At 41.8% G+C, this 16887-nt stretch overlaps 1 protein-coding gene across 4 annotated transcripts in view; it reads right to left on the bottom strand.

The window, feature by feature from the left end:
• CIT (citron rho-interacting serine/threonine kinase) overlaps positions 1-16887 on the bottom strand; it is a 171882-nt gene that overhangs the window by 133361 nt on the left and 21634 nt on the right. For all 4 annotated transcript variants that reach the window (XM_040250781.1, XM_040250783.1, XM_040250782.1 and 1 more), the window contains exons 6-7: positions 3089-3231; positions 2109-2202 (exon numbers count right to left, since the gene is read on the bottom strand). In XM_040250781.1, coding sequence (XP_040106715.1) covers positions 2109-2202; positions 3089-3231 — 237 coding nt within the window. The remainder of the gene's footprint in view (positions 1-2108; positions 2203-3088; positions 3232-16887) is intronic.

The raw sequence follows: 16887 nt of genomic DNA, 5'->3' as shown, positions 1-16887 counted from the left end.
TGCGTGGCCTCTATTTTCTCTAGTTGCGGCACACGGGCTTCTCTTGCTGTGGTGCACCAGCTCAATTGCCCCACAGCATGTGGGATCTTATATCCCCCACCAAGGATGGAACTGCCATGTCCCCTGCACTGGAAAATGGATTCTTGACCACTGGACGACCAGGGAAATCCCAGGACCTTACTCTTTATTCCCATTTATTTTCTAAGCAATGACTCTGGATCATGATCCAGTTCTCCAAATAGGCTTTCTAATCACAGACACATATTGCCAGCTCTATTAAGCCTTCTGATGCTTCTCCATCTATGGCAGAGGTTTTCCACCAAGGGTGATTCTTTCCCCCAGTGAACACTGGGAAATGTCTGGAGTTATTCTGGGTTGTCACAACTGGAGGGGAGGCTACTGGCATATAGTGGGTAGAGACCAGGGATGAAGCTAAACATCCTACAATATACAGGACAGCCCCCACCACAGAGAATTCTCTAGATTAAAATGCGTATGGCTCTGACTACATACCTATGCTTCATTTTATTTCTAGATGGCTGAATTTATTAAGATCACTAATGCAAGGCATAGGTTTTTGAATCGCAGATGGTAGAATTTTGTATAATTTAACTTTTTTTTCCTGTACTTTAATCCACTAAATCCAATACCTAAGTTTTCATGCTTGTTTCCGAATTGTACACAATTTTTGGTAGCTCAGACAGTAAAGAATCTACCTGCAATGCAGAAGACCCAGGTTCAATCCCTGGGTCAAGAAGATCTGTTAGAGAAGGAAATGGCAACCCACTCTAGTACTCTTGTCTGGAGAATTCCATGGAGAGAAGAGCCTGGTGGGCTACAGTCCACAGGGTCACAAAGAGTCAGACACAAGTGAGCAACTAACACTTTCATTTTAAAACATAAAATTCTTTGATACTCTCATTATTAATGTAATGATCAAGTAGAAGAGATTATAAGCACATAGATTATGGAGGGAGGACAACCAATGCTGAGGCTGAAAAACCCTGACCTCACACAACATAAAGAGCCTGTTTTTCCAAGAGCCTGAACCTGAAAGAAGTTATGTCAAATAGGCCTCAAATCTATAGAACAGGGAAATGAAACCCTGGAATGCAAAGAGTTAACACAAACTTGAGCCTTTTCCAAATATAATAATACCCACCTTTCCTCCAAGGAACATGAGAAGGAAAAAGAAAGGCAATTTTATATGTTGCCCTTTATAAGGACTAAACTCTCAGAGCCAGGGGGTATTTTGAAGAGCAGGCCCCCCCTTCATTTCTGCATTTTAACTAGAATCAGTATATTCTAGAGGAAAAATAAAAGCCCAAGTTCCAAAGGATTTGTACAGGTCATCAAGTAATTCAGTTGGGAAATGAGTCTTAAAATCTAAGTCGATTTTCTCTTAGACTTACCATTTTTTGCATAGTTAACTTGAAAATTTACATTTTAGCATGTGCCAACTTGATGAGGTTTTTAAAATCTAATTTTCTTTTACTTTGTCATCTTTTTCCTAAAGTATTCTCATTCTTGACCTCAATAGCTACCCTCTTGCCTTCCTATTAGCACACGGGATACAGCTTAATAATAATTAACATGTGGAATACAGCTTAATTTTTACCAAAGGTGCAGGACTTAGAATTGACATTTTGAGCACTTGGTTCTTAATGCTTGGTTCAAATGCTCTAGCGATTAATTTTCATTGCACTGCATATGAAGTACAGGATTTGAGATAAATAAGGTTACATTTCATCAAAATATTTAAAATGAAAAAGAGAATGTAACAGAAGACAATCAATTAATAAGCAAGGAAAATGAAGGGAAAAACAAAAGTATTTTCCCCTTTTTTGTAACCAAACTACAAGAATGTTCCTTAAAATGTTTTGTAGAGTATTAACAGGTATTTTACATAAAAGGGTCCAAGGTCAAGTAAGTCTGGAAAATAGCTCTGTGACCCATCCCCACCCACCCCGCAGAGAAATCATTTCACAGCTGGCAGATGAAGGCTTCAGAGTGTTACTCAACTTTATCCCATATTTTCCAAACTTATGAGGACCTCAGAACACTCTGTAGTATAAGTTCTATTAAGTTATCTTATTCTATTTTGTTACCATCTTATTTGAGTTCATTTTAGCAGCTGATCCAAAATCCACCAGCTTGATGTGTCCTGTTCGGTCAATGAGGATGTTCTCGGGCTTGATGTCTCTGTATGGAAATCAAGGCCATAAATTAGTGTTGTCTTCTCCATGCCAATCATCAAGCAACTGCAGACCTAGGATCGTGATTCAGCCAAGAATCTTGGTGTCTATGGTTTTGCCATACAGACCTACCTACTGATGGACATATGTAATAAGCATTTTACAAAACAAATTTAAGTAAAAGAGAAAGAATAGAGGGAGGGAGGGAGGGAGGGGAAGGAAAGCAGAAAAAGAAAAAGGAGCAAATACCTGTTATTAGATGGATTAGTTCTCCTCAAGACACACATTTTATATTAAGAAAACTAAGACCACAAGAAACTAAGGGGTTTGCTCATGGTCATATGGCTAGTCAATGAAAAAAAAAACAAACTCTATTCAGGATTTTGTGGTTCCTGGTCTAACCAACATTCCATTCCCACAACATTCTCAGATGCTCATAAAATTTACATTTTAGTGAAGATGAGTGAAGATGTAAAGAAACACTTTCCAATTGAGGATTTGGAAGAACACATTTGTCGATTACTAACAGGCAAGGTAAGAAGTACAACGACATTGTCTTCTGTTTCTGTGTGGTAGGCCGCTTCCTTGTGCAAATTAAATTTGGTTTTCCTACCATAGCACCCAAAGAACTTATGCAAGAGCTCGTCTTATTAGCCACATTAACAGATCTTACTAGCAAATGTAAGAACACTACAATTTTAGATCTATTTCATTGTTGAATGGGTAAGCAGAAACATTTGCCATTCTGCACAATTTGCCTTAAGCCAATTATTGGTGAAGACTGGCTAAAAACTGGATGAAGAATTAGTCTGATGTTGAAATCACTCACTCCATTTTAGGAAGTCTTAGGTGATACAGGTAAATTCTCAATAGACTACCAGAGTCTCACTTACCGATGTACATATCCCATCTGATGAACACTATGGACAGCCAAAATCAGTTCAGCTAGGTAAAACTGAATCATATTTTCATCTAATTGGTCCTCAAATCTATTCAAAAGTGACAGCAAATCCCCTCCAGGCTGATATTCCATGACCTGTACAGAACACCAAAGTTATTCATTCTTCATACACCCCTCCAAAAAAAGAAAATGTTCTCAATTAGATCCTCGAATACTGCCTGACATGTTATAATTACAATGTCTTCACAAAGCTATGAAGATGTGTGAGACACACCGTAAGTCTCATGTAGGACGAGGTCTCTGCCCTAAGGAAATTACAGCCATTACCCGAGAGAATCAATACAATAAAGATACCTCCTAAACACCATGCACAGTGTTTGCAAGGCAAGTTTGAAAAGCTGAATTAAATCCACCCACTCACCCACCCACCCAGGCTGACACCCCAGACAGTCCCTAGGATTGATTAGATGGACAGCATAGATGGAGACTCTTGGAGGGCAACAAACCCTCTTGCATCCTTTCTGCATTCCTCTCAGCACCAGACAGAATATAGGAGGCAGACAATGTAACATGATACAATCTTTTCCTTAAACAGTTTGGAAGGTAATCTGACCATTTCTGTTAAAAATTTAACTCTCAAACAAGGGCTCTGTGACAAGCTAGAAGGGTGGGATGGGGAGGGAGGTTGGGGAGGGAGGGGACATGGGCATACATATGGCTGAATCTTGTTGTATGACAGAAAACCACAAAATTCTGTAAAGCAATTATCCAATTTAAAATTTTTTTAACTTTTAAATGTAAACATATACCCTTTGAACCAGTAATTCTACTTCTGACCATTTATTTCATAGGAATTTGCAATAGTTTGTCAATAAAGAGATTCACTGCAGAATTGTTTGTAATATGGGAAAAAGAAACCCTGGAAATCAAATAGCCATCACTAAGAGACTGCTAAAATATGATACCTCTAAACAATAGGTTAAGATGCAGATATTAAAAATGAATGGATGGGACTTCCCTAGAGGTCCAGTGGTTAAGACTTCGCCTTCCAGTGCAGGGGGTGCAAGTTTGATCCCTGGTTAGAAAGCTTAGATCCCTCAGGACTTGGGAGCCAAAAAACCAAAACAATATTGTAGTAAATTCAATAAAGACTTTTAAAATGGTACATATACCCCCAAAAAAGAAATCTTTAAAAAAAAAAATGGATTTGATCTAGTCATTCTGCCATGGAAAGCTACCCATGATAAGTGATGCCCTAAACAGGATACAGTAAAACTTTTTGTGATTGAAAAAGTATTTATTACATTTGTTATTATATACATAGGGGAAAAAAAACTGGAAGAATATGAAGTACAGCCTTAGAGAAAATGTTTCATTACAAAAAATGTCTTCCACCTGAAGAAACCAAAATTCTTCCACCTCCTGATAACAGATTGACATTCCAGAGGCTTCAAGGCTCGTCCCCAGTAGGTTTCAAGTCTCAGCCCAGTGACTCTCTGCCTTTCAGTTTTGTCCTCTGTAAAATGGGGATAAACTGTGCCTAGCGCCCACAAGATCCTCCACTACCGCTCAAGTCCTTTCCTTGCCCTGAATCATGACACTATCCTTTCCCCTCTGGCTAGGAGAAGCTGGGACCCACTCTGACCACCTTTGCAATCATGCCAACACTTCCTAAGCTCTCCTTCTTCCCTTTGCTCTGATTTCCCATTTTATCTATATATCTACATATATGTGTGTGTGTGTGTGTGTCTTTCAAGTTGTCTCAAACCCTTTCTGGAAAGAGGCAAGTTCTTAAAAGCTTTTAAAAAACACTAAATTTCTCAAAGGCTTCCCAGGTGGCACTGGTGGTAGAGAACCTGCCTGCCAATTCAGGAGACCTAAGAGATACGGGTTCGATCCCTGTATCAGGAAGATCCCTTAGAGAAGGGCATGGCAACCTACTCTGGTATTCTTGCCTGGAGAATCCCATGGACAGAGGAGCCTGAGAGGTTTTAGTCCATATGGTTGCAAAGAATCAGACATGACTGAAGCAACTTAGCACACACGCACACAAATCTCACAAACCACTGCATTATAGAAGCCAACTACAGGATGTGAACTCTCTCCATCCTCCTCCAAATTCCTGTTTGCTTTCAGTCCAGAATTAGAAGAAGGCTCTAGTCAAGTCAGACATGGAGCAGCTGCATATGTCCCCAGAGGCCTCAGGCTGGTCAGTACAGTCTCTGCCCAACACCAGGTCAACACTGGGGACCTCAGGAGGAACCAGGAACTTGCATGTCCTCCCCAAGGGCCCCTCATCACCTGGCATCTTACATGTAGCAGATACTCAACCAGATACTGGACAATTTGAAGATGAAGTTTCCATTAAGAACTAACAAGGACAGTAACGCTGAGAACGAGCATCAGCTAAAATGCAGACTTTATTTCCCCCAAATTCTAGGCAGATGTATGCTGCTTGTCCCAGTCTTCGAAGAGCCCGCAGAAGGCACCTGGCTGCCTACTGCTCACCCACACATCCCAACCTGCTTCTCCACACGCTCTGGGCATGTGGGAGAATGTTAATTTTTTACGTCTGTTTTTAAAATATATACTGCCATTAAAAAGGTCTTAAATATCCACACGCAAAAAATATTACCAATAATAACAGAAGTACTTATGCTTTTAGAACCAAAATGTCTTAAAATAAGAACAATGCGTATTTATGACGACATGGTGCACTTACAAATTTTCTGATCCGGCTCTATTAAAGATGTGAAGAAAATAGAATGGCTTGCAAGTTTAAGACTGAGAAAGTCAAACACAGAGCAGCTGCTGGCCACTAAGATTCTATCTGTGGAACTTCCCTGGTTGTCCAGTGGCTAAGACTCCACACTCCATTGCAAGGGGCCCAGGTATGATCCCTGGTCAGGGAAATAGATCCCACATGCACTAATTAAGAGCTCAAGTGCTGCAACTAAGATCTGACACAGCCAAATAAATATTTTAAAAAAAGAAAATTCTATCTGTAATGACAATGAAAAGTAGTTCAGACAATCAGAACCATCTCTTAGAAAGGCAAAAACATATGTAAGCTTTGCTTCTATTCAGAAAATCCAAATTCCTGAGCTGAGAATCCCTGCCCAAACTAGATTAGTCTTTTCTACTGGTCAAACAACTTTCCATTTCTTGAAAAGGGCTCATTAAGAAAATAAGCAACAAAAATGACAACAGGTACTAGGCAGCAGGCTCTACAGCATGAGGTCAAGAAAGACATACTAAATAACAAAACTCCTTATCAAAGAACCTAATCAAATTTGACTTTCCAACAAGATTCTGGACTGCCAGAAAATTACTTAACATCCCATCTATACACCATCAGAAGAACTTAGTTTACGCACTTACTGGCTAAATTTGGCTACCCACGATGTGACCCCCATCCCCAAACTATCCTACTGAGGTACTGTCACTCATCCTGGGATGAATGGAGCCCAAAGGAAGACAGCTTGTGTGTGGTGATACCAAACTTCATCAGTTTTGCTCTTGAGTCTATTGAGTCTAAAGAAATAATAAAGAACCAGGACTTGGACACTTTCAGAAAACACTTTTGGACTTTCAAGTCAGTTCAGTCACTCAGTCGTGTCTGACTCTTTGCGACCCCATGGACTGCAGCACGCCAGGCTTCCCTTTCCATCACCAACTCCCAGAGCTTGCTCAAATTCATGTCCATCAAGTCGGTGATGCCATCCAACCATTTCATCCTCTGTTGTCCCCTTCTTGTCCTGCCTTCAATCTTTCCCAGCATCAGGGTCTTTTCCAGTCAGTCAGTTCTTCACATCAGGTGGGCAAAGTATCGGAGCTTCAACATCAATCCTTCCAATATTCATTCAGGACTGATTTCCTTTAGGATGGATTGGTTTGATCTCCTTGCAGTCCAAGGGACTCTCAGGAGTCTTCTCCAACACCACAGTTCAAAAGCATCAATTCTTTGGCACTCAGCTTTCTTTATGGTCCAACTCTGACATCCATACATGACTACTGGAAAAACCATAGCTTTGACTAGATGGACTTTTGTCAGCAAAGTAATGTCTCGCTTTTTAATATGCTGTCTAGGTTTGTCATAGCTTTTCTTGCAAGGAGCAAGCGTCTCTTAATTTCATGGCTGCAATCACCATCTAGCAGATTCTTTACCAGCTGAGGCACCAGGGAAGCCCAAGAATAGTGGAGTGGGTAGCCTATCCCTTCTTCAGCAGACCTTCCCGACCCAAGAATCAAACAGGTGTCTCCTGCATTGCAGGCGGATTCTTCACCAGCTGAGCTACCAGGGAAGCCAAATGCCAATACAGCATATTAACGCATATATATGGAATTTAGAAAGATGGTAACAATGATCCTATACGAGACAGCAAAAGAGACACAGATGTAAAGAACAGACTTTTGGACTCTGTGGGAGAAGGCAAGGGTTGGATGATTTGCGAGAATAGCATTGAAACATGTATATTACCATATGTGAAATAGATGGCCAGTCCAGGTTTGATGCATTAGACAGGGCGCTCAGGGCCAGTGCACTGGGATGACCCTGAGGAATGGGATGGGAGGAGGTGGGAGGGGGGGTTTAGGATGGGGGACACATGTACACCCATGGCTGATTCATGTGAATGTATGGCAAAAACCACTACAATACTATAATTAGTCTTCAATTAAAATAAGTAAATTTACCCAAAAAAAAAAAAAAAAAAATCAAGAGTTTCCAGAAAGGGGAACCCTTCTACACTATTGGTGGGAACATAAGTTAGTGCAGCTACTATGGAAAACAGTATGGAGGTTCCTCAGAAAACTAAAAATAGAGTTGCCATGTGATCCAGCAATCCCACTCCCTGGCATATATCCAGAAAAAACTCCAATTCAAAAAGATACATGCACCCCTATGCCCACAGCAGCACTATTCACAACAATCAAGACGTGGAAACAACCTAAATTCCTGTTGACAGATAAATGGATAAAGAAGATATAGTGTGTGTGTCTGTGTGTCTGTGTGTGTGTGTTGTGTGTGTGTGTGTATACACACACACAATGGAGTACTACCCAGCTATAAAAAAGAATGAAATAATGCCATCTGCAGCAACATACTAGAGATTATCATATTAAGTCAGACAAAGATGAATACCATATGATATCACTTATATGTGGAATCTAAACTATGACACAACTAAACGTATCTATGAAACAAATACTGAATCATATTACATAGAGAACAGAATGGTGGTTGACATGCGGTGGGGGAAGAAATGGAATGGGAGGTTGGGGTTGGCAGATGTAGGCTGTTATGTATAGAATGGATAAATAAGATCCTATTATATAACACAGAGAACTATTATCAATCCTATGATAAACCACAATGGAAAAGAATATTATAAAAATGTACTCTATACATATGTATAACTGAATCACTTTGCTGTACAGCAGAAATTAACACAACATTGTAAATCAACTACACTTCAATTTAGAAAAAAAAGGAGCTCCAAAAGCATCATCAAGTCTCATACCAAGAGTTTTCAAGTCTTCATACCAAATGACATACTATAAACCAAAGACCAAGGTCAGCAGAACAGAACACAATGAACAAGTTAGACCAAAGCCACCACCCAGGTTGTACCAAACAGATCATTCACAGCATCTGGACTTGTCCCCTAAAAGGACTCCATGCCTGACTTTTACTATTCAGAGATGCCCAGAGAGACATGGATCCTCCCTGGAAAAGTGACTTCTAACCCAAGAAAAAAACTGGCAAGTCCTCTAGGGCAGGGTTTCTCAAGCCTGTCTATATACCAGAATCACCTGGAGAAACACTTTTTTAAAAAAAGGATAAAACACATTCATCCACATAAATATCTGAGTGCCTATTATGTGCCAGGCACTAGTCTAGATATTATTGATAGAAAAATAGCAGTGACTAAAACTGACAAAAATCCCTGCCTTCATGGAGCAGGAATTCAGGTAGAATGAAAAAGAACTGGAAAAAAAATTCAGTAATACTAATGGGTTTATTATAAAGTATGTCTCTTTCTCATCCCAACCATTGAGGGAGCTTGCCAAAAAATGTGGATTCCATGGATCAACTTCTTCATGGATCAAGCTCCACAGGTGGGGGCCAACAATCTGCATTCAAGGAGCTTCTGGGGTGACTGAGATGCAGCACTGTATTAAGACCCGACGCTGATGAGGCTGCAGGGGCAACATGGGTTCCTACTCCAACGAAGTGAGAAGATTCTACAGAAGAGACGCCCTGGTGTGAAACCTGGCTTGAATACAGCCCTCTCTTCTGCTGCTTATAATTTTCCAGCGGTTACCTGGAGCCATTCCTCATATTAGGACAAGATCACAGAGAGCAAAGGTCTGAAACATGACCAGTCCAGCCGCAGTGAAGCAACCATCCTGTGTCCTTGCAAAAACAGGAGATCTCCCTGCAGGTCACCTCAACAGTGATCACTAAGACATGGTAATAGAGGCCAGGTAGTCGGGAGGATGCAAAAAAGCCCTACAGTAAAACAGCCCTAAACAATGTGACAGCCCTGTGGATGGCAGAGAAAGCACAGCAGCTGACAGACCAGCCAGGCTTGGAGCTATAATGGACTTGCTCTTTTAAAGCAAAGACATCCCGGCTGACAGAGACAGACCTTTCTGATGGCGGCAGCTGCAGATGCTAATTAAAGGGCAGATCTTACATGCATTTCATTTGGAAGGAGCGGCAGCTTTTCTGTTGGTGTTTGCATCTCTACCCCAAGTGCTAGGATGGCAATTCCCATCAGTCGTGTCGTATTTGAAACAAAGGACAAATGTGTATGTGTATGTGTGCAGACACACACATATGCCTGCATGTATGTGTGTACACATGGGGGTAGATTTATAATAGTTCTTTGCATTCTATCCCAATTTGCATACTGGTGTCCTTAGAGGCATACTATGCTGGCCGCCTCTTAGAATCATGTCCTTGAAATGCCTGCACTACAATCAGCATGACTGAAAGTGCCATGAAAATGTTAAGGTTGCTACTGGCATCGTCACCCGCCCTGCTCAGTGTTCCTGATCTTTGGCTCAGGGGAGGACAGGATGGATACTCTAAGGAGAGAGGCCCCTGGCACAAACCCTAAATTCTTCTTCTTGAAGGGCAAGGTAACCAAGAGAAAAAGAGAGAAGGCCCTTTACTTCAGAAAGTATGAATCCCAGCCTGAGTCATCCTTCTATTCAAAAAATCCTCATTGAGCATCAAATCATCCAGAGTCTTGGCAGGAAGCTGACCCCATACTCAAACTAGGTGATTTGAGGTCATGAACTGAGGAGAGGGCTATGTGTAGAGGTGTGGGAAAGGTTAAAGGAGATGAACACCAGATGCTGAACACCCCGGGGCGAGCAATAGCAGGGGAGTAGGTACCGTTCATTGGCCTGAGAAGGTAAGGAAAGCGGTCTCGGATGTGCACACTATGACTAAAGAAGCACAAGGAAGAAGCGGTAACCAGAAACTGGCTATGGCTGTAGGTCAAAGGTTCTCAAAGCGGGGTCTGGGACCCGATGAGAAATATGAACTCTTGGGCCCCACCCCGCAAGACCTACTGGATCAGCAATGCTGAAGACTGGGGCCAGGCAAATCAGGACAATGTAACTATAGTCCCCAAAAAGGTGAAAGTCTAAATGCACTCTCTGAAATGTGCCTCAAAAGCCCAACACGCAGAACCACTACTTCAAAGGCACTGAGAACTCAAAGAACCCCCCCGAGGCAATAACACACTCAGCAATAGAATTGGAGTCAATAAGACGTATTAATATCTCATTTCGCCAATGAGAAAATTGAAGCTGAAAAGGCCAATGACTCCGGAGAGACCAAGCAAGGAACAGAATAAAAGAGGAACCTATATTCTAAATAACAGCTTCCTTCTGATGCGCATCTGGCTTGGGAAGCGGCAGCACTGGTGAGTTTTGAGACATGCCTAAAACTGGATCATCTTACCCAAGAGATCAAAACAGCACATGTCTCGCTGTCAAAAACGATCCTAAGCTGCCGTATTTCACTCAAATAAAATAAACAAAGAAGCAGTATTCGTTAACCCTCTCCCACCCCCAATGATGGCAGAGGCTGGTGATAAGACAGTCCCTGGGGCCACTGCCTGGAACAGCCTCCCTTCAAATGACTCCTACGTAGGAAGGAAAGTATCCACAAAATGGTATCCCCGTGGGTTAAAAGCAAGACAGAAATGTAAAGAACTAAACCCAAGCAGGACATCTGAACACGGTTGTGTTAGAAACGGTTTTGGATGTGACAGTATAAACGTAATAAGGAAGACCACAGGAGGTGGAGCTCGGGGGCCTCGTGTCTAACCCCATCTGTTAATCTACAGAAGGAGCTGTTTTAACCTCTGGGCCAGACTCTAACTGATCCCCCAAATCCATTCTTTCCTTCTCCCACAGCAGTGAGAGGCCAGCAGTGAGACAGCACAGACGTGCACATGTACGATGAAGTTCTGGGCACCAGGATGTGAGAGGAACTGATGCGTCCCACTTCCGCATCATCCTGTGTAGAAGGAATTTGCTTGCTCTGCCTTTCTGCTCTTTTCTCCTCCCAGCCACATGGAACACATAGACATGAAATGGTCCAAACTTTAAGCGTGTCAAAGAGGACAACATCCGAAGCCACAGGAAGCCACAGGAAGGAATCATCATGTACAACAGGCTGCCCACCAGTCTGGACTGTATCTGAGGGTTTCTTTGTTACATGACCTTAGCCTATACCTTAACTAATAAATCCCTGTGTGCAACAAGGAGGAAGGAAACTTTGGGAATGAACAGAAGGAAGCTCATGTAAGGTCACAAAAGGGAAAATAGATTCGTGAGTCAGTAATAGGCTCAGAGCATGGGCAGCCTGAAAAGACCTACAGTATGAAAAATATCAGCACAAGTTAGGAAACTTCACAAATCGCACAAAGAATTTAGATACAACACTACAAGTGATGAGTTGCAGAACAATGTTTTCTTTGTGGAGACCAGCAGCTCCTTCATGGAAGGACATTGTGGAAGGCATCTGTTAAACAGAACGGAACAGATTTCATCATGAACCAGATCAACAAAGTACAGCTTCTGTGGGCCACCTGCCAGAATATGCGACTTGCCTTGCTATATGGAACCAGATATTAAGACGGACTTTGCTAGGATCTTCTATAGTAAAACCTGGTAAGCCATGCTCACTGGTGTGTAACTATGAATGGGAAATTTTTAACCATCAAAACTCAAAAAGATCCAAGTTCAATTTCCTTGCACTGCAAATCAAATTTTAAAAAATTTCAGTGGACCTGTCTTCAACAGCATACTTTGGAGAAAATAACTCATACTATTAACTTAACAGGTTTCCCAAGTGACTTAGGTATAAAGAATCCACCTGCCAAAATACAGGAGACACAGGTGTGATCCCTGGGTCAGGAAGATTCCCCTGGAGAAAGAAATGGCAACCCACTCTAGTATTCTTGCCTAGGAAATCACATAGATGGAGGAGCCTGGCAGGCTACAGTATGTGGGGTCGAAAAAGAGTCAGACATGATTTAGGGACTGTGCTGTGCTTAGTTGCTCAGTTGTGTCCGACTCTCTGTGACCCAATGGATTGTAAGCTATTAGGCCCCTCCATCCATGTAATTTTCTAGGCAAGAATACAGGTGATCAGGTAGCCACTTTCCACTCCAGGGGGTCTTCCTGCGCAGGGACTGAACCCAAGCCTCCTGCCTCTCCCACACCGGCGGGTGGACTCTTTACTGCTAGTGCCACCTGGGAAGCGACCAAACAACAACCTTAACATAATACAACTCCCATAATGCTATAAGTACACCATCTGTAAATCAAATTTCTATGAAATTAATCATGCATCCAACCAATAAATATTTCTTAAGTGACAACCTGTGGAAGCTCTACTAGAAGCCAGGGAGATATCATCACTCTGATGGAGGCTGAAGCCTGGTGGAGGCAACCGCCACCCACTCACCAAGAGCAAGTTCAGGCTGCTCTGTGCACACAGCAGAGGAGTGTCCCTCCCACAGGTCCAGGAAGGGTTTCTGGAGGAAGTAACATCTGACTCGAGCCCAGAAGGAGAAACAAGAGTTAACCAGGTAAACAGGGAAAGAGGCGAGAGCGTGGAGAAAGTATACATATTTTTTCAGATCCTTTTTCATTATAGGTTATTACAAGATATTGAATATAATTCCTTATGCTACACAGTAGGTCCTTGCTGACTATATATTTTATCCATGGTAGTGTGCATCTGTTAATCCCAAATTCTCAGTTTATCCCTCCTCTTCCCCTTTCTCTTTGATAACCATGTTTGTTTTCTATGTCTATGAGTCTATTTCTGTTTTTTAAATATGTTCATTTATACCATGTTTTAAAATTCTACTTAGAAGCAGTAACATTCAATATTTGTCTTTCTCTGACTTATGTCACTTAGTATGATCATCTCTAGGTCCATCCATATAGCTACAAATGACATTATTTCATTCTTTTTTATGGCTGGATAGTATTCCATTGTGTATACATACCACATCTTCGTCCATTAATCTGTTGGTACACATTTGCAAATAGTGCTGCTATGTCACTGATTTTAAATGTATCTTCAATTAAACTCCAATTGCATTATACATTAATATTTAACTGCCAGGGGAGTTTACTGTGATTTGTATGTCTCCTCAAATTTCAAAAGTTTAATCATCTATAGGCACAGGGGAATTTCAGTGCTTTACAAAGCAAATACAGATCTATAGTCCCCTTATCTTACCACAGGCAGAACGTGTCTCCGGATTCAGAAATATTCAAATTTTAGGAGGGTAAAATGTTGCATATACTTTATGTAACACCCTCAGGTAGGACCTGTGATAGCACCCTGTAATCACACAGATTCATAATTTGCAGCAAAATGGATGAATAGTTGCAGTAAAGGGAATAAATAAGAGTTTGGGTCAAGTTTTGCTACAGAGTTCAAGTCAAGTCTTCTGCCAAATAAGCAATAAAATAACCTGAGGTTATTCAGAGCACTGGGTATTTCAGAATTGCAGATAAGAGATGGTGGATCTATCATATCTTAAGTCCTATGCTAAGCTTGGATTTCTCATATGAAAACTGTACCCTTAGCAAGCATTTTATTTCAAAGTACCGAAGTGCTGGAAAAGAAAATGCAGGCAAGGAAATAATTACCAGATTAACCAAATACCCAGCGATAATTATACCTAACGGAGCTACTTAAGAATGGCATAAAAACGTTCTTGCAGCCAGGTGTTGAAGGGCTGAGGCAAACAGAACTTCGGAAAACAGTCACTTTGAGATCAGTCCCATCTTGCAAGATGGCAGGCAGAAAAACTGAGAAGACCATCTTCAGCTAAGAATGTCAATGCTGGTGTCACTATCCAGAGGGAAGCCCCACAACCTGAAGACCCCCACCGACGGAAGGCTGTCCTAGCAGAGGAATGGCAGATATTCCCAATGCACAAGGTATTCCAGAAAAGCTATATCCAAACAGAATCCACAGCAGTTAAATTAATAATTAAGGAAAAAATGGGAAGGTTCTCACTACTGTGACAGAGCCAATTAGTAAGGATAAAAAGAGTGAAACCAAAGAGTTTAAAATTCTCAAAATGCCCAATGTTACCCCCTTAAAGATGTGCTGTAAAAACTGTTAAGTGGTGGGGAAAGAAAAAAAACAACTACAATCAACGTGAAGAAAACTACAAATGTTACTCCCAGGTCCCCTCTGATCATCCTCACCAGCCATTCTAGAGACCAGCAGAAGGTGGCTTCCCTCAAGTAACTGCACAGGGACTTGCCATTTGGGGCTGAACTACTAGTCCTCACTCATCTGAGTTCCTTCACCTAGAACACTCAGAATCTGTCATCACCTCTACCAAAACTTAGCATAATAGTGTGAAAGTTCCAAAGTACTTCAACAGTGATTACTTTTTTATTTTTAACAGTGATTGGACATGGAACAACAGACTGGTTCCAAATAGGAAAAGGAGCACGTCAAGGCTGTATATTGTCATCCTGCTTATTTAACTTATATGCAGGGTACATCATGAGAAACACTGGGCTGGAAGAAGAATAAGCTGGAATCAAGACTGCCGGAAGAAATATCGATAACCTCAGATATGCAGATGACACCACCCTTACGGCAGAAAGTGAAGAGGAACTAAAGAGCCTCTTGATGAAAGTGAAAGTGGAGAGTGAAAAAGTTGGCTTAAAGCTCAACATTCAGAAAACGAAGATCATGGCATCCAGTCCCATCACTTCATGGGAAATACGTGGGGAAACAGTGGAGACAGTGGCTGACTTTATTTTGGGGGGCTCCAAAATCACTGCAGAAGGTGACTGCAGCCAGGAAATTAAAAGACGCTTACTCCTTGGAAGGAAAGTTATGACCAATCTAGATAGCATATTGAAAAGCAGAGACATTACTTTGCCAACAAAGGTCTGCCTAGTAAAAGGCTATGGTTTTTCCAGTGGTCACGTATAGATATGAGAGTTGGACTATAAAGAAAGCTGAGCACCAAAGAATTGATGTTTTTGAACTGTGGTGTTGGAGAAGACTCTTGAGAGTCCCTTAACTGCAAGGAGATCCAACCAGTCCATCGTAAAGGAGATCAGTCCTAGGTGTTCATTGGAAGGGCTGATGTTGAAGCTGAAGCTCCAATACTTTGGCCACCTGATGCAAAGAGCTGACTCATTTGAAAAGACCCTGATGTTGGGAAAGATTGAGGGCAGGAGGAGAAGGGGACGACAGAGGATGAGATGGCTGGATGGCATCACCGACTCGCTGGACATGGGTTTGGGTGGACTCTGGGAGTTGGGGATGAACAGGGAGGCCTGGTGTGCTGCAGTTCATGGGGTCTCAAAGAGTAGGACACGACTGAGGGACTGAACTGAACTATTAAGAAGTTGCATGAGACTGGAGATCAAAAAGGCTGAGTTCCAAGAGAAGCCGCCGCCATGAGAAGCATGCACACTGCAGCCAGAAAGCAGCCCCCGCTCACCACAAATGGAGAAGAGCCTGCACAGCAATGAAGACTCACCACAGTCAAAAAATAAAAAAATTTAAAAATATTAAAAAAAAAACAATAAAAAACAAAAAGGTTGAGCTCTTCGACTCAGAGGAAGAGAATCCTAAGTTTTTGGAGCAGTGCAAGGCAGACCAGAAAATTGTGGATTCTCAACTTTCACCAAAAATCAGAGCCCTTCCCACTTCTGGGACAGCCCATGTGGCCTCAGAAACAAACCTTATGCTCCCGAGCTGATGTTCTGTATCTTTTGCAGAGCTCTAGTTAAAAATATCCAAAACAACAATAATGAACAAAGAACCTACAGTGTCAAAGGAATTGCTTTTCTAAAAGATAATGAGTGAATCTGTTAATACATCCAAATACGAGGGGCTCCGCAAGACACACACAGCACAGGACAAATATTACCATATGCAACAAATGTTCTAGGACACCAGTGAGCCTTGAAACACACCAAGGTCATCTGTAAAGGTCAGAGCTTCAAGCTCCAGGTTTCAAGGAAGGAAAGCTTCCAAGACAATATTCAAGAAAAAGAAGTTTCAGGACATAGAGCTATAGGCATGGTGATGGCTCTGAAGGACCACGTGGTGGGCACAAGGCCAGTCTCTCACCATATCCATGTGAGAATACCCTTGCTGAGAAGGCAGGGTGGGACCAGAAGGAGCCTCCCCACCAGTACTGGTTCCCAACTAAGATGAAACCAAGGCAAATAAACTGTTTATTCCAGGTCAGAAATAAA

The sequence above is a fragment of the Oryx dammah genome, unplaced genomic scaffold (genome assembly GCF_014754425.2).
Source record: "Oryx dammah isolate SB20612 unplaced genomic scaffold, SCBI_Odam_1.1 HiC_scaffold_12, whole genome shotgun sequence".
In the NCBI taxonomy this organism is placed as follows: Eukaryota; Metazoa; Chordata; class Mammalia; order Artiodactyla; family Bovidae; genus Oryx; species Oryx dammah.
The sequence above is the reverse complement of the archived record's forward strand: the minus strand, read 5'-3'. Positions and strand labels throughout refer to the sequence as shown.